The sequence below is a fragment of the Streptopelia decaocto genome (genome assembly GCF_964273445.1).
Source record: "Streptopelia decaocto genome assembly, chromosome: 23".
Taxonomy (NCBI): domain Eukaryota; kingdom Metazoa; phylum Chordata; class Aves; order Columbiformes; family Columbidae; genus Streptopelia; species Streptopelia decaocto.
In genome coordinates this window covers 1,197,459-1,218,252 of record NC_138678.1, presented here as the reverse complement: position 1 = coordinate 1,218,252, position 20,794 = coordinate 1,197,459, and the positions used below count along the sequence as shown (strand labels likewise).

Below are 20,794 nucleotides of genomic sequence, written 5' to 3'. Positions count from 1 at the left end.
GCTCCTCAGGAGCCTTGCGTCCTCTGCTTGTATTTCTAAAACCTTGCAATAATCAATATCAGGCAGGTTGCTCCTGTCTTGAGTCATTAGGGGATTGTTTGGCTCATCCTCGCTGCGTGCAGATGAGCCCGGCTTGCGGAAAGTTTAGGGCTGTTGTTTGCATAATGTATCAGGCAGTTTAATGTATGGATTTCCCCTTATCTGATCACAACCAGATAAAATGACAGTAGCCGCAGTGAGCCTGACAGCCTATACACACCCGAGCCTTTAAATAGACGTTAAACCTCGTTGCTTGTAAGGAAAAGCAGCTTTGGGGCTGCGGGGAGGAGGAAGATGCTCAGACTTGGCCTCCCCATGATGTTCCTGGGGTGGGAAGCGCTGGATCCATCCCGGCCGAGCAGCAAACGCGGCTCCGCGCGGCGGGACGGTGACAGGAATCGCTTCAGAAGGCAACAGGAATCATTGCAGAAGGCAACAGGAATCATTTCACAACGCACCGACCGACGGCACCTTGTTCTGTCAGCCGCGCTTGTTCTCTCCCAGCTAAAGGGCTCCTTCCTTTTCAAAACCGGCAATTCCGCCCGGTTTTGTTGTCACTATCTATGCTTTGTTGTAGCTATCACCAAAGTTTAGGTGTCTGGTTTACATGCTGCGGCTGCCCTGCTTTAAGGATGTATTTAAATGTACCAGCCCTCACCGCTTCAATGAAACAAGGCTGGGTTGCTGCGTTGGTTTTCTTTTTATTTTCTTTTTCTTTTGCAAAAAATATGTAAGACACTGCCTGCCAGTAACACAGAGCTCTTCTTCTACCCGCCCGCTCCATCCTTTCACTGCTGCGAAGCCTCAAAATCAGGGCTTGGAGTGGTTCTGAGAGCTGGAAAGGGCTTTCTGGCTGTGAACTGGAGAGTTATTCCAGCACAAGAGCCATCCCAGCCACTCCGCGGCCACACGGAGCGTCTCATACAGAGAGAGGGACAAAATAGATCAAGCCTACTTTAAACGATTGGCTGGAGGCTTGAGCGTAATTATCTTGCCAAACTCTTTTGCTTCGAATATTATCTATCGCTCCGTAGTTTTCTTGCTCACAGAAAGGTAGCTATTAGATTCTGGTTTTCTTATGGCCATTAAAAAAAGGTAATTTTCTTGAAATTATTTCTCCCAGACCTGCTAAAAACAACAATCACAATGTAGCAGGACCCTCATCTCTCCAGTAATTACACTCTGCCCCCCAACTCCTTCAACTCCATGTATTGGGTTCTGTCTGGAGCTGCATCACACGCAGAGCCTGGGCCCTCTGTCTTATTATTACACAGACTAAATGATTTTTAAAATGTAATTAAACATTCACCTCGAAGACAATGCTTTGTCTTTAAGAAGAACGATATCTTAATTTAACCTAATTTTTTAAAAATGCCTTTAATTTCTAAGCGTTTGCCTTCAAGAAAACGTTACACTAAACACAAAGCAAAACAGAAAGATTTCTTAATTGAACCTAATTAAAAGATAAGCCCTCAACTTCTCCCTCACCGCTGCGTAAAACGAGGAGTGAGGCACTTTTGGTTTGCTCAGAACTATCTCTTTTATTATCCCTTTGGTTTATTCTCAGCTGTCGATTTTATTATCCTACTTGATGCCCCCAAATCCTCTTAGCAAGCAAGAGCTCTCTAACCTTTTCGGTCCTGGGGCCATCTGTAAGGAGATCAAGGGACCACCGTGACAGCAGAGGGTGTTTTGTTTTGGTGGGGATTCCTGGTTTGGTTTGGGGGTTTACGGTGGGTTTATTTTTTGAAATGTATTTTTTATAAGGCTTTTAGGTTTCTTCCCCTTCTCCTGAGACGCCGTGCAAAACCAAAGCCTTCGCAGGCAGCTGCTCTGGAGAAAACCGTCCATGGTGGCCAAGGGATGGTGGTCAAGAAATGGTGATGAAGAGGTGATGACCCAGAGATGGTGGCAGAGAAATGGTGGCCAAGGGATGGTGACCAAGAGATGGTGGCAGAGAGATGGTGACCAAGAGACAATGACCAAGGGATGGGGGCCAAGGGATGTTGACCAAGAGATGGTGACCAAGGGATGGTGGTCAACGGATGTTGACAGAGAAATGGTCACCAAGGGATGTTGACCGAGAGATGGTGACCAAGGGCTGATGACCAAGGGATGGTGACCACGAGATGGTGACCAAGGGATGGTGGCAGAGAAATGGTGACCAAGAGATGGTGGCCAAGGGATGGTGACCAAGGGATGATGGCAGAGAAATGGTCACCAAGGGATGGTGGTCAAGAGATGGTGACTAAAGGATGGTGGCCAGGAGATGGTGACCAAGAGATGGTGGCCAAGGGATGGTGGCAGAGAAGTGGTCACCAAAGGATGGTGGCCAGGAGATGGTGACCAAGAGATGGTGACCAAGGGATGGTGACCAAGGGATGGTGGCAGAGAAATGGTCACCAAGGGATGATGGCTAAGGGATGGTGACCAAGGGATGGTGACAGAGAAATGGTGATCAAGGGATGGTGGCCAAGAGCTGGTGGCCGCATCTCCGTCTTGCTAGGGTTGAGCTGGTCCTGCCTGCAAACCCCAGGGGATGGTTCAAAGGACATGTTTCAAACCCGAATAACCAAGATGCAAATGCGTGTCTGAAGGTGGCTGCGGTCAAGGTCTGCTGGGCAACTAAAAAGCATAAAGCTTTACTTTTTAGTGGTATTTTTGGCTGGATGAACACCTGCAGCAGTGGTGGTGTAAGGAAGGGTAAGGCGGGGTGAGACCAACCGGGTCGATAGCGGCCCCTGATTCCTGCTCCTATCCTGTTTTCCCAAAAATAAGACCTACCCCAAAAATAGGCCCTAGCGTGATTTTTCAGGATTTTTGAGGCTGCTCGAAATACAAGCCCTACTCCAAAAATAAGCCCTAGTTACAGTTCATAAGAAAATCAATTTAAATAGTGTTCAGGCAGCTATACATGTTAAAAAGTAACCATCTTTGGAGGAAAAATTAATACAAGACCGTGTCTGATTTTGGGGGAAACGGGGTAGAGCTGCTCTGCCGCCTGCTCTGTGTCACTTACAGCGCTTTTCAGAGGAAAATGACAACGTTAACTGCTCGTGAGCTGAGCGGTTCGGAACGCGGGGCCCTGCCCCGAGCTCCCGCAGACCCAGCAGTCACATCAGGGCGTCCTCCCTGCTGGCTTAGTTATTTATGAAGGAGCATGCTGAGAAGGTGCAAACGGCAGCTGATTTCTTTCCTCACAAATCCAGCTCCTTTCCAGGCTACAAAACATTCTCTTTTAGCTCAGTCCCATTGCCGTTCACCCTTCTCTGTGACGTCCCCTTGCTGCAGCTCCTGTGTCTCACCCCAGATCCTGGTGACCTCACCCATCCAGGTCCGTTTCTGGGCAGTTTCCTCTAGTTTTGGGTGCACACTTTGGTTCACTCTGGTGTAGTCTCACCTCTCAGGGTGTCTGTGGTTTGGTTAATTCTTGTACAGTACATTGAAGTAAAGCGTATCATGAGGATTTAAGTATTTGGGACTCAGATGTGCTTCGTGGCAGTTGACTTTGGGCTCATAAAACCCAGAAAGGGCAGGTTTGTGCGGGTAAATCTACCCCAAAAGAGCCCTCAGAGGTGACGGGGGTGACAGAGGCGCCACCGCCCCTGTCCCGCCCGAGCCCTCACAGCTCGCTGAGCGCACCTCGTGCCCTCCAGCCTCCGCCAATCGCAGCGGGGATGGGGCGCTCCTCGCAGCCAATGGGAGGCCGGCTGGAGGAAAGGGGCGGGGCGAGACGCTCCGCCCGCCCGAGCCGAGCATCTGTGGTAAACAAGAGGGTGGGTCTCCCGGCTTTCCTGGCGTTTGGAGGAGCCAATGGACAAGGCCAGGCTCCACCAGTTAGCCAATAGCAAGCGAGGGCGGAGCGCGGGCCTGGGGAGAACGTCACAGCGGGCAGAACCTGGGCTGCTGATTGGCTTGCGACGGCCCCGCCTCCCCCTCGAGTGACCGCTGGCAGGCGGAGGGGCGGGGCGAAGGGCGGGGCATGCGGCGCTGTCGCAGTGAGCGGCGCTGGGGGCGGGCGGGTGCGTGTGCGGGCACCGGGAGCACAGCGGCGCGGTCGGTCCCTTCGGCGGGGGGAAGGCGGGGCGGGGAGGCGGTGAAAAACAGAGACCTCTAAGTAGCTTGATGTAGTTAGGCACTTCCCTCCCGGGTGCTTGGAGAGAGGAGCCGCTCCCCGGAGAGCCCGGCGGGCTGCCAGCATCTCCCTTCGTTTGATTTAGCGCGCACTCGCCAGCGCTGACAGCAGCGAGGGGATCGCGCTTTGGAGATGCGCGGGCAGGACTGAGAAGATTTTGCTCACTGTAGGAGCCAGAGAGGCTTGGATTTGTCAGAGGGGTGAGTAAACAGGGCTGGGGACAGGCGTCTGCCAGGCGGGTTTGGCGGCGTGTTCGGGGCCAGCGCTGGTCCTGCCCGTAGGAGTAGGGGTGATTTGGGGCTCCTAGGTAGGTCTGTAAAACGTGTCCTGCTTTTGGAAAGTGGTCCTGCTTGCTGCCGTGGTCTGACAGTCGAGCTCTATCTCTTCCAGCGCACATAAGGTGCGGATTGTGGGGTGGAATGAATAACTCTTAGCAGCGAGGCAGAGATTTGGGAGAAAGGGGGAATTCGCCGGGATCCATTTAGCAAAAGCAAAATCCGTAGATTTTCTCTTTTTTTTCCTCATGAAACTTAGCCCGAGCCGAGCTCTCCGCATGGCTTGTTCGCAGCCCCATCAGTCTCCAGCCCTCTGCGGGCGGAGGCAGCTCCTGGCAGGCTGGTGAGGAGCAGCCTGACCCTGTCTGTCTGTGTGTCTGTCTGTCTGCTCTCCGTCCCCGGGCACTCTGCCCCTCCCGGGCTCCTCTTGGCCCCGGGGCTGCCCGGCCAGCAGAGCCCGGAGCTGTAGGGGATGGTGCAGAGCTGGGAGCTGCTCGCAGGCTATAGAGAGTTGATGGCAAGTCCGGAGAGAGGAAAAACGAACTATTGTGGCTGAAGGAGGGTGGGACGGCTGGGGAGGCGGCTGACCCTCCGGGACAAAGGCTCTAACGCCGGCTGCACCCTTCTTGGCGTTGAATGAACGCGCTTTTCTCTCCCTCCCCCTCGCAGAAATGCTGCAGCATGAACCTACCGCCTAGAGAGAAGCGATCGCACCTCCTCGGCGCCGCTCCCTGAGCCAGCCCGGCACAGCCGTCCGGCGGAGCCCGACACCGGCACAGCCCAGCCTGCCCTGCCCGCCGCCCGGCCCCGGCGGGATGCGCTCGCCGCCGCCTTCATGCCGCAAGGGGGGACTGTGAATCGCCGCTCCGCGCCCTGCGAGTCCCTCGGGCGAGGAGCGCGGGCAGCGGCGGGGCCCCGCGGCTCAGCCCGCTCCGGAGCCACCCACGTGTCGCCCGCCGGCCGTCCCCGCTGAAGGCGGCCGCTCCAGCCGGTGGGGCGGGGGGCACATCCCTGAGCCTTCGGCCGCAGAAGCCAGCGGTGCTGCCCGGGCTGGCGGCGCAGCCCGCCCGGCGGCCGCGATCCGGTGCCCCATGGTGCTGCTGCGGAAGCTGCCGGGCATGCCGGGCTGGCCGGCGGCGCTGGGGCTGCGGCTGCCGCAGAAGTTCCTATTCCTGCTCTTCCTCTCGGGCCTGCTCACGCTGTGCTTCGGGGCCCTGTTCCTCCTGCCCGATTCCTCCCGCTTCAAGCGCCTCTTCCTGCCCCGCCGGGCCACCGCCTCCACCTCCTCCTCCTCTTCTTCCTCCGCCTCCTCCACCTCCTCCTCTTCCACCCGCGACACCGACCTGCCCCGCAGCCCCCCCGCCGCCGCCGAGCCCCGCCACGCCAGCCCCGCCGCCCCCCGCCGCCTGCGGGAGAAGCTCCGCACCGCCGCCCGCATGGCCGGCCCGCCGGCCCACACCGCGCCGGGCTCCCGGCAGCAGGTGCAGGGCGGCGAGCGCCGAGCCGAGCCCGCCACCGGGGATCCCCCCGCCCGGGAGACGCGAGCTCCGTTGCGCTTCGACTACGAGCGGTTCCGCCGAAACCTCCGCCACCCGGTGCGGGGCAGGCGGGCCGGCGAGGACCCCGAGACCCGCAGCCGCAGGATGAAGATCAAAGAGGTGAGGAGCCCACACACCGTCTTCACTTCCCCTCACACGCATTTTACTCCTCTCAGCCCTCACCTCCCCTCACGGCCATGTCAGCCGTCGTCCTCCCCTCAGTTAACCCTCGTCCTCCCCTCACAGCCGTGTCCCCTCTCGGTCAGCTCTGACCTCCCCTCACAGTCGTGTCCCACCTCAGCACTCACCTCCCCTCACAGCCATCTCAGCCCTTGCCTTCCCCTCACAGCCATGTCCTCCCTCACAGCCTGTTCCCTCCTCAGCCCTAACCTCCCCTCACAGCCATGTCCCCCCTCAGTCAGCCACTGCCTTCCCCTCACAGCCATGTCCCCCCTCAGTCAGCCATTGCCTTCCCCTCACAGCCATGTCCCCCCTCGGTCAGCCCTCGCCTTCCCCTCATCACCATGGCCCCTCAGTCAGCCCTCACAGCCATGTCAGCCCCTGTCCTCCCTCACAGCCATGTCCCCTCTTAGTCAGCCCTCACAGCCATGTCCCACCTCAGTGGTCACCTCCCCTCACAGCCATCTCACCCCTCACAGCCATGTCCCCCCTCAGTCAGCCATTGCCTTCCCCTCACAGCCATGTTCCCCCTCAGTCAGCCTTTGGTCTCATCCTCCCCTCACAGACATGTTCCCCTCGCCCTCTCCTCCTTGCCCCCATGTTCCTCACACACCCCTCACTTCCCCAGCCTTGCTCCCATTTCCCACACAGGCCCCTGGTGCCCCTTTCTCCCTCCATTTCCCGAGGATGGTGACAGGAATTGGGGGTGTTTCTCCATGGAGGTGTCGTGCAGCGTGGCCCCGCGCACGTGGCGGTCGCCATCTGCACACACCTCCTGTCACGGGAGAGCAAATGTTGATAGGGTGTGACTAGAAATTAAAAAGCTGAAATTAAGCAAAGGGAAATTTCAGATTGGTTATTAAGGAAAAAAAAACTTGCTTGGCAGGAGGTGTCTGTGGTTGTGCAAGCAGCTCCCTCCGGGGGGTATTGCTCCAAACCTGGCTGCTTTACACAAAAGCTGGTGGATGATGAAACTTGTGCTGGTCCGTGGGGACACGTGGACAGACGGATGGATGGGTTGTGCCCTCACAGAAGTCGGGGACGAGGTTGTAAATTGTTTTGTTGCTCCGGATGGAATTGGCTCCGGACTCGTTACCCACTAACAGCGACCTGAAGACTGTCCTGGCTCAGAGCTGGGCTGTAAGGGAGCGCAGAATTCGGCTGGTGCCTCCAGTTTGTGCGTAAAAGCCTGGCAGGCTGGCAAATGTTGCGGAGCAATCTGTGACCTAGTTAACCAGGAGCTATGGATTCTGTGTAGTATTTGATTGTGTTTGTCGTATCTTTTGTGATGATGGATAACCAACTTGGAGTGGATTTTGGTCTAGGAAGAGGTGCCAATAAGTAAAAAGCACAGATTTAATTAAGCAGAGTATACATTTCTTGGTTTTTCCTCTCACAGAGGTGCAGGCATTCAGCAGAAACGCTGCCCCAGGTTGAACAGAGGAGGAAGTCAAAGAATAACACACGAAGGGCTTCGAACTGCTATAACCTGCATTTTAAAAACACTTTTTAAAAGCTCCCTGCTGATATCTCTGTCAGTCTTTAAAACAAAGCCTGCACCACTGGTAAAATTCCCACTTCTGTGCTAGAAAACCAGACACAGTGCACCCAGGGGTGCTGGGTTTCTTTATCATCCCAGGCATGGCTGAGCCATCCTTCTGTTCTGCATCTCGGCTGCAGGATAATCAGAATATTCCAGTCACCGGCCCTCCCGTGTGCTTGGAGTGGTGGAGGCTGTGCTGGAACCAGCTGCTCTTCTCAAGGTACACGAGGGTACCACAGCATACCCATGAACAAACCAGCTTCCACTCCATACGAACAAATCAAATTGGAAACCAAATTTATGAAAGCTGGTGGAATTCAGTCCTTTATTTGTAGTTAATTATTTTTAAAATATAGGATTATTGCGAGTTGTATGGATTCAGCCCCATCTGTTTATAACAGCTATAATCAGTGCTGGGTAGCAGAGTTAGATTTTTTCAAGGATGAGAATCCATAAATACTAGTTTTATGCTGACAGCTAATTACTCTTCAAACAGAGCCCTTATTCCTTAAAAGTGCCTGCACTTCTATTTATTCAGAACGAGAGAGAGAAACAAACACAGGGCTGAGATATGAGACTGAATGTGCAAAACAAGGGATGATGGTGCAGCCTGTGGAAGAGAGAATCAAAAAAGAGATGGAGAAAACAAACCAAGAGAGGTTAGAAGACAAATGCTATATAAAAAAACAGATGGCTAAATGCAAGTAAGAAATAAGTCACGATACGGCATTTGGGTCAGCAAATACTCTTCATGTGATGCGAGAGGTGCAAGCAGGGGCAGGTAGCGGGTTGGCTGTTGAAGGTGGTGTGTGCAGCAGCAGCAGGTGGCTTTTCTCTCCTTTCAGGTCTTTAAGCCCTGTAATTTGATAAAATGTGTTCCAAACTGTCCTGGTACTTAAGGTCTTTCCATCCCACCCCAGGCAATTCTTACAGGTCAGCGTCTCTATAACAGGGAGGATGGATGTGGATGGGATTTGGTGGTGTTTTTTTCCCCCATCTGTCTGCCTGAGCCTGTATAGAAGCCAGGAGCGAGAACTGGTGCGTGATCAAAGACCAGGGCTGCTGCCCAACCTGGACGCTTGGAACTTTCCATTATCTCACAGGACCCTTCAGCCCGAGCAGGCGTCTGCTCCTTCCCACCCAACCTCTGAAGTGTCTTGATGCTTCAGCCAACGAAAAGGGCGTGTCATGGGTTTCTTGGCTGTTATGCATGGAAAGTGTCAACTAATGTGGTCTCGCTAGACTTCTGCTGAAAAGATAGAGTTGTCCAGAGTGCAAACCCCACCGCTGTTGTGTCTTCCACTTTGTTTGGGAAAGCTCAGTGCCAGGGGCACGGGCGCTATTTGCCGATTAGGTGGTCAGACTGGGGGTGTATCTGCATCACTCACTGTGTTTCGTAGTAGTGCAGAAAGGAAGAAGAGGTGGATTAACGAGTTGAAACGGCATGTTAAAAGAAATAAGTGCTGCAGTGAGCTGAGCTGACGTGTGCACGCAGGTATTCTGCTTTGCACTGGTGGGTAACTTAAGAGCGGCAGACCTCTTAGGTTCGGCTTACCTTTTAAAGACAAGGTCAGAGTCAATAAGCAGTTGTTTTTCTGAGAAGAAAAAGAGGGAGCACCTGTATTGCACAAGGCTGCTTGCTGCAAAAGGTCGTTGGTCACCTGGAGAATTGCCTGGGATCTGCTGTGGGCAGCCGAGCACTGTGGGCACTCTGACCTTTTGAAGAAAACTGCAATAAGACCAAAGAGCAGCCTCCCCATGCTACAGGTTGGGAAATTTTAAAAGGGCTTGGGATTATTCATCTCTTAAACTTCATGTCTGCAAAACGTGGTGGTTCTGTAATTGATCAATCTTGCATGGCTTCAGGGAATAGCTAAATTTTTTTACATGTGCCAAATGCTAATCACTGATGTTCAAAAAAAAGGGGGAGAAAAGTGGCTGTAGTCAGAAAGTGACTGCAGGAGTGACACAGTGGGATTCCATATCTATTTGCCCTCAACAATTTCCAGATCAAATTGGCTCAGTGAAAAGCCAAAATGATTTCCCCTCCAACTGCTGGTTCTGCAAACTCAGCCTCAGACTGGGGCAAATCAGACCGTGTGGTTTCTGCCTTTTGCTTCATAACTGGTAATAAAGATTTTGCTGTTGGAGCTGAGCTGACAGTTTTGCTGATGATGGAAGAAGCAAACAGACTGTTTCTTGCTGTAGTGCTGCTGTGTGAGCTGCTTGGGTCTCACAGGCAGGGACGCGGTGGGGAGAGAAAACAGCATTTTTCTAAAGTATTTTATAGCAGCCCCACTAATGCCATCCAGTGCCGAAGGGCAACCACTGTAACCAGCTAGACCAGAAAGAGTCCGTCAGTGAAATTACAGTGGCTGCTTACTTCCAGTCATGAAATGCGAGAAAAATGTGAACAGTGGAAGAGATTTACTGGCTTTCTTTTCCTCTTTGGGTCCAAAAGACAAGTTTCTTTACCTGGTGTCTGAATACCCAGCGCCTTAACTTGGTGGTGTCCTTTGTCCCTCCCAAAAATGGGAATATGTCACATTCAGGCAGGCTTTAAGTCCTCGGCTCGGATGTACCCTTGGGTTTGACACATGCATTCATTTCCTCTGGATTAGTAATGCTGAAGCCTGTTTGTTTTACAGTGCAGTTCTCTTTGTCCTGTCTCCACCTTCCTTTGCTCCCCTTGCTGTCTGCTGTCCTCCTTAGCACCGCTCTGAAGACGTATTTGCTTTTGGCAGTCAGACCCAGGGGAAAAAAGGCCATCAGAGCCTGTGCACACAGTCACTGCAGATTAGCAGGAACCTTTGCAGGTAGATCAGTCTTTTAAACACAAGTATCTTGACAGTTTGTCACTAAAAGATAATTGGTAAGAAACAGGGATGTTATCAGGAGCTCAGCTTTGGCGGAAAGTTACTTGCTGTTGGTTGCCGATTTGCCTTTGTGTGGTTTTGACAGTCCTGACCAGGGCTCCCCCCTGCAATGAAAAGGGGCTGGTTTTGGGGCAGTGCTGCTTGCTCTCCTGAATTTGTGCCACAGCCCTGACCCCTGGTGGGAGAAGCGTCTGGTTAGACGCTCATTCCGAATCGCACACCTTGGCGGAGGCGGCCGTGGGTGTTCCCGGGGGATGTTACCCAGGTGTACGAGAACCTGATCACCGATTTACTGACAGCAGAGCTCAAAACCAGCTCTGGGCTTGAGTTACAGTTGGCCTGTTGGTACAACGCTGTGAATCACATTATCAGTCGTCCCTGAGCCGTCTCATTTCTGAGGCCAGCAGTAAAAAGGTTTCAGACGTCTCCTTTTCCCTGCAGTGTGCAACTCTGTTCTTCCATTTGGAGAAAATGCCTCTTCTTTCTGTAATCTGGGGATGAACAGTGCTACGAGCAAATAATGTGATCTGTCAGTGAGCGCAGTGAGTTGTACCACGTGCAGTTCTAGATGGAAAAGCACCTCCCCATGCACATCTTTCTCCCTGAGACCCATGGAAAATATCTTACCCGGTAAATCCAGTGACTTCCAACACACTTACTTCAGGCTCTTGGGGTAAAAAACCCTGTTCTCAGTAAAATACTTGTTAGGAAATAGACTTCTAGAACATCATTATTATAAAGGAGTAGAATGATGATCGCAAACCAGTCAGGTGTACTGTGATCAGATCATAATTCTTTCTCTGGGGTAGAAATACCTTTGCAATGAGAGAATTTCCCTGCAGTGTGAAGCACTGGCTGGCTCCAGCCTTGCTGGAATTTTCCTATACCCCGTGCTCCTCCTCATGCATTTATTTACTGAACCTGTGAAAAAGGGAACTATACAGGAAATCCCACAAACGGTGCTTAGTTTTTGCTTCACTAGCCTCCGGTGGATTCATGCAGACAAAATTTAGACCTAACCTGTCTCAGCATCTTTCAGCTCTAGGGTATACAGTTAATTGACTAAAAATATAGTTGTTCTGTTGGCATAATGCATGAGTATAGAAAATACTTCATGGTGTGATCTGTGCTACAGTGCTGCTTGCCTTGGAGATGCCGATGATGCCTCAGTGCGCGCTATTACTGATATTACTGGAGCTGAGGGCATTTTGGAGTTCGGGAGTGCTGTGCAATTTGAAGACATTTGTTCTTATCTACAAAATCTGGCCTTGAAAGCACTTGTTCCACAACAACTAAATTTGGTGCGAGACTGGTTTATAAACTGCCACTTAAATACGATGCGCTGTTCGCACAACAGCAAAATTGTTGGAGTCTGGACCTCTCCAGGCTGATGACAGATAATGACCACATGCAAGTGGGGGACGTGGGGAAATGGGTTTCCAGGACACACACATGTTGCGCGGAAGGACCTACGCCTTGCAGAATTAACTCAGTAAATACACAAAAGTTCTTTGAAAGTTCTCAACTAGAAAGAGAAGGGGGAGCAGGGCTGGAACTGCCCTGTGGCCCCTCGGTGACATCCTCTGGAGCCACCTCCGTGTCCCCTCGGGGAGCAAAACCGTGGTCTCAGCAACTGCCTTTCCAGCCCAAAGATAGACTCCAGATTAACTTTTTAATCAATGGTTAAATCTGCCCCTTAATGGGAGAAAGATGTTTGTGTGTAGTGTTCTTTCCTTTGGATCCGTATGCAAGGCTTTCCCAGATGATGTTAATCAATCATGTTTGGTTTACTCTATTAGTCTATTATTGTTTAGATTGTTTATCATTTTGATGCTTTGGAATGTGTTTTTCAATATTTAAAACAATTCAGGTTTTAGATGGGAGACTGGGAAAGGAAAATGTATCTTAAACCGGTCTGTCATTTAGCTCTGAATATAAAACTGACGTGAGCTGTCAAAAGGAGAAAGCAGAAGAGAGTGTTCCCTTCGTTCGTAGAAAGAGGAAACCTTGTGCTTGGAGCATTTTAATTTTTATACTTGGGAAGGAGACTAAATTTACAATCCCCCCAAAAAAAAGTACTTTTCACTGAATGCCGTGAATGGGTTTGGCGTGAGGAGCGAACGCTCCCATGGTTGCTGTCTGTGCTGCGTCTCTTCAGCTCATCATCTGACACAATATTTTGGAAGGCCTCCAGAGGCGCCGTCACGGGCAGTGCCGTCAGCGATCCGTGCATAACGCGGGTGTTTTGTGCACCACGGACCCAAAGGTTGTAGGAAAGAGCACAGCGGGAACACTGCAGGGCTGGATAATAAACATCCTCTGTTTATGGCACAGGGATGTTACTCATTTGTTCTATTATTAAAGGGGGCAGAGCATCTACTGTTAATTAGAACAGGACACTTGGTCCTGGAGTCTGTTCCTGATGCAGATTCATCATGTCACTGGATGGACACTGCATCTCTGTAAAATGGACTTTTTAAAAAATCTCTATTCCAGCAGAGCAATATGAGGCAAAACTGTTTCCTCTTGGGCACTTCAGCATTCCCTGGGCGGACACTGGAGTGTAAGTAATGGCTTGAGTTTGCACTAAACTGAAGTGACTTCAGTGCTTCCCTTTTGTATCTACTTGAGAGCTGCGGTGCAGAGTCCCGTGTGTGTATCCACAGGAAGCAAAGGAGAGGCCTCGGCCGTGTTTAAAATGGAGCGGTGTGCTCCTGACACTCACCTCTTCCCGGCACACAGGTGGTGGGGCTTTTTCAGGATTGAGTCCTGTGGCCTGAACCCCCAGTTCCTCCTGTGTCCCCAGCCCTGCCTAGCAGGACCAGTTGCTCCTCCCAGTGTCCCCCCTTGGGTGCTGGGGACCCATCGCTGCCCTCACTGGGGGTCTCTGCTCCAATTTGCACCAAACTTCAGTTTCTCTGTGACCTTTAGCCTCTGTCAAACCCAATTGAAGTTTTCCAGCTCACAAGTTACCGGGAAGGATGGGCAGGCGACAACTGAGCAGAAAACAGTTCTCGGGCTTATTTGAGCTAATTGTTCTGATGACTCTGATTGAGCAGGAGCCAGGAACTCATTAGTTCTAATCTGGCCTCCAACACTTCCATTGCATGGCCACAGAGCTGCTGTTATATTTCTCTCTCTTAGTTTATTATGGGTAGAATGATATCCTAAGAGTAAGGCTGCAAGGAATAATAAATGCAAGAGATTTAGAAATTCTACAGCATCTCATCGTGCCAGCAGCACTTGCGCAGGGTGGTGATATACAGCGGAGCTATATGTTCAGCACGTCCTGGCGAATGTCTCTGCTCTAGGAGCCGGTTCTTGCTTCCAAGGAAGTCGGTGTCAGAACTCCCGCTGACTTATGGAGTAAATGGCTCTGCAGACTGTGCTGAGAATTGGAGCCATGTTAGTAACATCCCAGCAAACCATGTTTGAAACAGGGTTCTTGCTCTAATTGTGTTAACATGATTTCCCTGGGCAGTAAAGAAAGTGCATAACCATGTACTTTGTGAAATAACAAAAGTTAATTATAATGTAATCACATTTCATTCATCCTGAAACCTTCCTGCTGTCTGGGTTAGCCAGCCCAGCTCACAAATGAAATGCTTCCAGTGGAAAAGTGGTTGTTTCTGGTTCTTCCTCCATCTGAGCCTCTGTTGTCCTCTGGAGTTATCTAGGAAGGCTGCATATTGTGCTAGATGAACCCAAACAAATCCTTGGCTGATTTCTGGTGCAGTTTGGGCTTTCTGGAAGGCCTTCTTCCAACACTCAGACCACGGTAGGATTCCTCAGTCCTGAAACATCGCAGTTGTGTTTGATTATCTTATCCATCAGACCTTAGTTCCGCATGTCAGTGACCAGAACATTGTCACCGCTGGCTGTGGATCTGCCCCCTCTCATCAGTAAAACAGGTCAAAAGATTCATTTTTGAAAGGCAGCTCCTTGGCTGCTGTCGGATAAAGCAGCAGACAGCTGTCTTCTGGTTCTTTCATTTCTGGGTTTCAAAGACCTCCAGAAATATAATTTTGCGTTGAATATTAGGGTGAAATTTATTACGTGGAACAGAGTGGAAGCTGGTTGCTCAGGTCTTGAAAGGAAACACGGCTGGAGAAGTGCTATGGGATTCACTTCTACACCTGCAGGGATGTGGAGTCTGACCTCAGAGGTGCCTCCTGTCTCTAATTTTGATGAATCTTTATGTTTTGTTTTGTGCTTTTTTTTTGTTTGTTTGTTTAGTTTATTACCCAGATCTCCCAACTTTCCATTTCTTCTTGCTTTATTCTCTCAGCAGTTCATTAATCATTGCGGTAGGATGAGTGTCCAGCACTGGGATGATGCCAGGCCCTGGTCCCTCCCGTGACGGGAGCTCAGGCTGAAATCTGACATTGTTCTAACATCCACTCCACCAACTTCATTTTTATTAAAGATCCAGTATTTGCGACCTGTTTTGTATGATTTATAGTTAACTGAGGGACTCTTGGAAGAGTTTATCACCTCCCAGCTAATAAATTTGCTACTGTGGTCCAAGAATTTCTTACAATACTTTTGTAAGGTGACAACTCTGACGTGAGGCTCTAGGAAGGCTGTGAGCAAGTTTCTTGTGTCTGTTATTAGCTATTACCTTGGATAAATTATTGGGCTAATCTCTACTGACTACTTAATGCTCCAGAATTGCTCTGTTCCTCTCTTCGGAAGTTCAAATCACAGGGAACTCTGGAAGGGGAGAGGACGGCACCGCTCCAGTCTGTCCCTCCGAGCAAGGATTACAAAGACAGATGGGCAGCAGGTGAACCAGCAAGAAATCATTAAACTAAACTCATCCTCCCAGATCTCTCCTGTTAAGCCATCCAAGTGTGAGATGAAGCAGGAGGTGTGCTGGCAGTTCTCGGCTTCCCTCTTCCCTCCCGTTCCAGCATTTGGCCTGAGACAAAACCACTTTCCAGACAGATGTTTTTCTGCTCCCCAAGTCTGTTCTCACTGTGCAAAACGGGAGCGATGCAGGGTAACTCTTGGCCTGGTTTTACATTTTTTTCTTTCTTTCTTTCTTTCTGTCTTTCTGTCTTTCTTTCTTTCTTTCTTTCTTTCTGTCTTTCTGTCTTTCTGTCTTTCTGTCTTTCTTTCTGTCTTTCTGTCTTTCTGTCTTTCTGTCTTTCTGTCTTTCTGTCTTTCTGTCTTTCTGTCTTTCTGTCTTTCTGTCTTTCTGTCTTTCTGTCTTTCTGTCTTTCTGTCTTTCTGTCTTTCTGTCTTTCTGTCTTTCTGTCTTTCTGTCTTTCTGTCTTTCTGTCTTTCTGTCTTTCTGTCTTTCTGTCTTTCTGTCTTTCTGTCTTTCTGTCTTTCTGTCTTTCTTTCTGTCTTTCTGTCTTTCTTTCTGTCTTTCTTTCTTTCTTTCTGTCTTTCTGTCTTTCTTTCTGTCTTTCTGTCTTTCTTTCTTTCTTTCTTTCTTTTCTTCAGTTATCCCATCTGCTTATGACTGCTCTTTGGGCCCCTGAGCCATCCGGGTGTCAAAAGCAATTCATGCTTTACCAGTGCTGGGAGGAAGAGGCAGATCAGATGCGTCGTCCTGAAATGGAAAGAGTGAGACACGTATATCGAGCTGCTGAGTGAACCTGTGACCGTGCTAAATTTTCCTTCCAATGTGAAAAGACTCATTTAGTATCTTACACTGCGGGCCCTATTCAAAGGACGGATTTATGCGCAGAGACTGTGGCCCTGGTTTAGTCTTTCCCTTCCACGCCCACAGATCATTCCTGCCGTGGTCCCTCATCCAAGGCTCAGGAGTACAAAGCCTCCTATCTTCTCTGCTTTGTTTCTTTCCATAATTGATCTGTTTGATGTTTATCCCACAGGCTATCAAACAGGTAGGTCTAACAGGCTCTGAAAACATATTTTTTTAATTATTATTTTCCTTGAATCACCCCACACTCTCTTTTTCTTTGCAGTCTGCCCGTTTTCGGTTAGTTATCACTGCAGCTTCTTTTAGAGCGACCCCTTGGGCTCTGGCTCTCCAGAAATGAGAATCCTGTGCAGATGGTATCTTTAGGCAAAGAGAAAATAACTTACCTTGTCATAATTCAGGTCTGGAAAAACAATCTTGCTCAGTGTTTGTGTTCCATCCACCTTCCCTTTTAATGTGTTGGCATTTCAGTGAGGAGCTGATGGATTTTGGCCTGGGTGTTTAACTGATGGTTGTGCATCATTCACCTGGAATGTTGGTCACTTCTAAGGAGAATTTGTAGTCTGTGTGTATTAATAATTAGGGATTTATGAAGACCGTGTGCTGCAAACGTTTGAAGGGACGTAGTTTAAATGTGAGAGCCCTTGAGGCAGCCTATAGATACATCACAGTGCCCAAAATCTTAAAGAGCTGTGGGAGTTTCCTGCATGATTTACGCTGCAGGCACAAAACTCAGGAGGGGGACACTGAGCTGACATTAGAAGAAGCACGATTACAAGGTAAGTCATTTTTCCCACTTTCTTCCCTCAAAGCATGCTGGAATAAAGTAGTAGTAGTCACCAAGAAAAGCCATTACCAGATTGGCCAACCTAGAATTAAAAGCACTTGAAAAATCCAAATAACGGTGTCATGCAAAGTGCGTTTCTTGCTTTCTGGGCCCGCCTGCCGCCCTCGGTGGTGCAGCCCCATAGTTGTGTGGTTGACAGACGTCTCCTAATGCGCAACTTTGTTAGCAAAAGTCATCTTGTGAAGTGAACCGTTCCATGAGAATGTAAAGGTAGTGATTTGTGACATAGCAGTGGATCGGGGAAAAGATTTGCTTAACGTGCCTCTTTGTGTGTGAAAGCCTGTATGTATGTGTTTGGATGTATGGCACATTTTCACCTCCAAAGTGAAGCACATACACTAATTACTGAAGTTGGCATCACAGTATAGTGAGATGCACTTCATAGGTATATTTTAATAGTTGTAAGTATCAAATATTATAATATTAGAATGTTATTATTTGGTGTTCCCATATTTTACAAACAGAGATTGGTTTCCTATCCGCTGTTGTTACTTGAACATGTTCTGGTATCTTCTACTTTGAAAACACTTTTAAGTGCTACAGATCTGTACTCACAGCTTAAATTTCCATTTAAGAAGCGGGAATACATGGGAGCAGCAAACCAGAGCTAAGTTCAAATTCTGCAAAATATCTAGAAAAACCCCCAGTGTTTTATAAGGAAGCACCTTAAATTTCTTTTCCGATCTCCTCATACTTACAGATGTTGCTCAAAGAGCAATTCTGCCTTCATTCTGTGGGGGTAGCGAGGGAAATCATAATTATTTTGATGCTTTAAGCTCATCTTCGTTGAAGTGTCCTCTGCAGTTTTTAGTCTTTCTCTCACTCTTGGCTTTCTGTGTGTTTGCTGTCACGCCACCTTTGCTCGCATCTGCATCGCACAAGCTATAGTCAGATTTGCTCTTTGATGCTGACCCCCATTTTTTCGCAGCACGTCAAACTACCTTTTGAGCACCCATCTGCGGGGAAATCACCCCTCCGATCGAACAGGGTCAGCTCCCCTGGCCGACTGGTGCAAACTGGGCATCGGGAATTGCCTTTTTGTGCAGGTTCTCTAACCCTGATAGCAGCGAGTGCTTCAACTTAGAGGTAACAAGCTTAGGACCAGAGGAATTGTCACTCTTTTCATTGCTGGCCTTGTACAGCGTCAGCTTTAGTCGTGCTCTGGAATAGCGTATGTTTGATCAGTTCTAGAGGCTCGAAGGAAACACGAAGCTGACAGCGTTAGGGTGGTCGAGAACACAAATACCTTTTATTTCTATTAGAATTTTCCACAAGCTCTGATTCTGGGAAGTGAGGGAGATAAGACTACAGCTTTTCTCGTCTCTCTACTAAATCACCCCGTGCTTTACTCTAGACTTGCAAATTCGTTCTCAAAACCACTGTCATCCTCTTACAGTCCAGCGTCTCATTAGGAAACTCACTGCAAAATCAGCTGCTCTTGCTGACATGTTTCCTGATTTAGATGCAGCTGGATCCAGCTGGGTCTTAATGCCTGAGATAGTCCTATCGAAGGGGTTTTTTTTCCCCTCTTGACACAGTTAAAGCTAGTCGCATTAGGAATTTAATTAGGAGTTAGTTTAATTGTGTTTTGAGCTGGTCTTTCTCCCATTCAGCTTTCTTAGCAGGAGCTGTGAGTCAGGAAGACTCTTGAGTTCTATTTCTGTCCTTGTCACTAACACTAATGACCTTGGACTCCCTGTGCTGGGTTTTTTTCCTGTTCCCTCAGTGCAGATCCTGGTCCTGCTTTTTCCTGCTCGCAACTTTGAGAACAAGCTGCCAAGACTTTGCCAGAAGAATCTGAAGCAAAGCCCCACTCACCTGTTGCTTGAATTACTGGTCTATTTACTTCCAGATAAAGCGACACATAGCAAGTAATTCACAGTATCTATCTGCCATCTAACACTGAACAAACAGCTGATATATTTACAGTCAGGAGGCTGACAGGGTTTGAAATTTTGGTTTAGAGTCCGTTATATAGAGCTGGAGCACACAGGTAGAGTCGTGTGCCCAGGCTGGTGCTTTGGGTGTGGAAACTGGAGTCTTTATCTTGTGTTTAAGGAAAAATCAAGTCAACCACTGGCAAAGGCAGCTGTCAAAGAGCTGAGACTTTCCTGAACTTTGGGCGCCATTCCAGAGGGTGCAGAAAATTGCTCTTGAGGAAGTGGGTTTGCGACAGGAATTAGTTCGGTGTTGTTGGGTGTTAATCAAACTCCTGCCCCATCGCCGTTGTGTGTATAATCCCTGCGTTCGCTCGCATGGATCGTCTTTGGCCGAGAGGTGCAGGGCTGCGTTGGTGCAGCTGCCGCAGGGTAATTGATGCTCTCTTGAGCCCAGGACCTTGCTGGTTATGCACGATTCCTGCTGCCACGTGAAGTCACGTAATCCCAGAATGTCAGGGGTTGGAAGGGCCCTGGAAAGCTCATCCAGTGCAATCCCCCCATGGGGCAGGAACACCCAGATGAGGTTACACAGGAAGGTGTCCAGGCGGGTTGGAATGTCTGCAGAGAAGGAGACTCCACAACCCCCCTGGGCAGCCTGGGCCAGGCTCTGCCACCCTCACCCCCAACAAGTTTCTTCTCATATTCAAGTGGAACCTCCTGCGTTCCAGTTTGCACCCATTGCCCCTTGTCCTGTCCCTGGTTGTCACCCAGAAGAGCCTGGCTCCACCCTCCTGACACTCCCCCTTTCCATCTTGATCCCCAGGAATGAGTCCCCCCCTCAGTCTCCTCTCGCCCAGCTCCAGAGCCCCAGCTCCCTCAGCCTTTCCTCACACGGGAGATGCTCCACTCCCTCCAGCATCTTGGTGGCTCTTGCTGACACAATGGGTGTGTAGACAGGCGTTGAGTTTTGACCCCAATTCTGCCACTGTCATCTCCTGCAAAATGACTTTGGGTCTGCCAGAGTGTTGGGCGAAAGAATATTGAGCACCAGTTCACAGCGTAGTCCCACGCCGTTTGGTTATTTCTCTTTATTATGCCTGATGCTCTTACAAGAGAAGGCTGAGGTTGGTGTTGCAGGTGGATACTGTGGAAGTTGCCCAGAGGGTGTATGAGGGGGGTCAGAAAGGGAAAGCCGAGAGGAAATACCTGTCGCGTTTGGAGCCGACATGATTGCGTTCGCTTGGTTCTTCCAGGGCTTTGATTTTGTACTAAGACTCGGGTTTTATGTGCAGCCGTTCCTTCGCTATCAGTAAACAGAAGAATGTGTAATTTCAAGTTAGAAAAATCAGGTGCCATTAGATTCCCCCTCACCAAGGTGAGGCTCTGTAATGCTTATCGGTTGCTTTGAAGGGCCATTAAATGAAAATCACTGCGATTCGCTTGATGTTTTATTCAGAGACAGAAGGCACCGTGGATGCTGTAGAACAGGCAGGTTAGCTGGCATGGCTCTAAATTGCCAAAGTTCCTGTTGGGATCTATTGGATTTCCTGTTATCTTTAATTATAAAATGAATTACTTCAGAATGGATTATCAATGTTGGTGTGTGTTTCGGTGGGTTGCTTGGTAACGTCTTCGTGTGCTCAAGCGCTGGCTGCTTGGCGACTTTCAGCTTTTAAACCCAAGTACCAGCCTGTGGATAGTAGTGTCTGCCTAAATGGAACCTTCCAGTCAACTGGAGTTAACACACAGCTCTTTTGTTATGATTTTGCTAGGATGTAAAAACATTTCGAAGGACAAAGTGCCGAAG

General features: G+C 49.6%; 1 protein-coding gene across 1 annotated transcript in view; it reads left to right on the top strand.

Annotated features, from left to right (window-relative positions):
* The first annotated feature begins 4,096 nt into the window (after window positions 1–4,096).
* The window catches only part of MAN1C1 (mannosidase alpha class 1C member 1), a 63,241-nt gene continuing 46,543 nt past the window's right edge, over window positions 4,097–20,794 (top strand). The window contains exons 1-2 of the mRNA XM_082071361.1: window positions 4,097–4,374; window positions 5,119–6,107. Of these exons, the coding sequence (XP_081927487.1) occupies window positions 5,541–6,107 (567 nt within the window). The 5' untranslated portion in view covers window positions 4,097–4,374; window positions 5,119–5,540. The remainder of the gene's footprint in view (window positions 4,375–5,118; window positions 6,108–20,794) is intronic.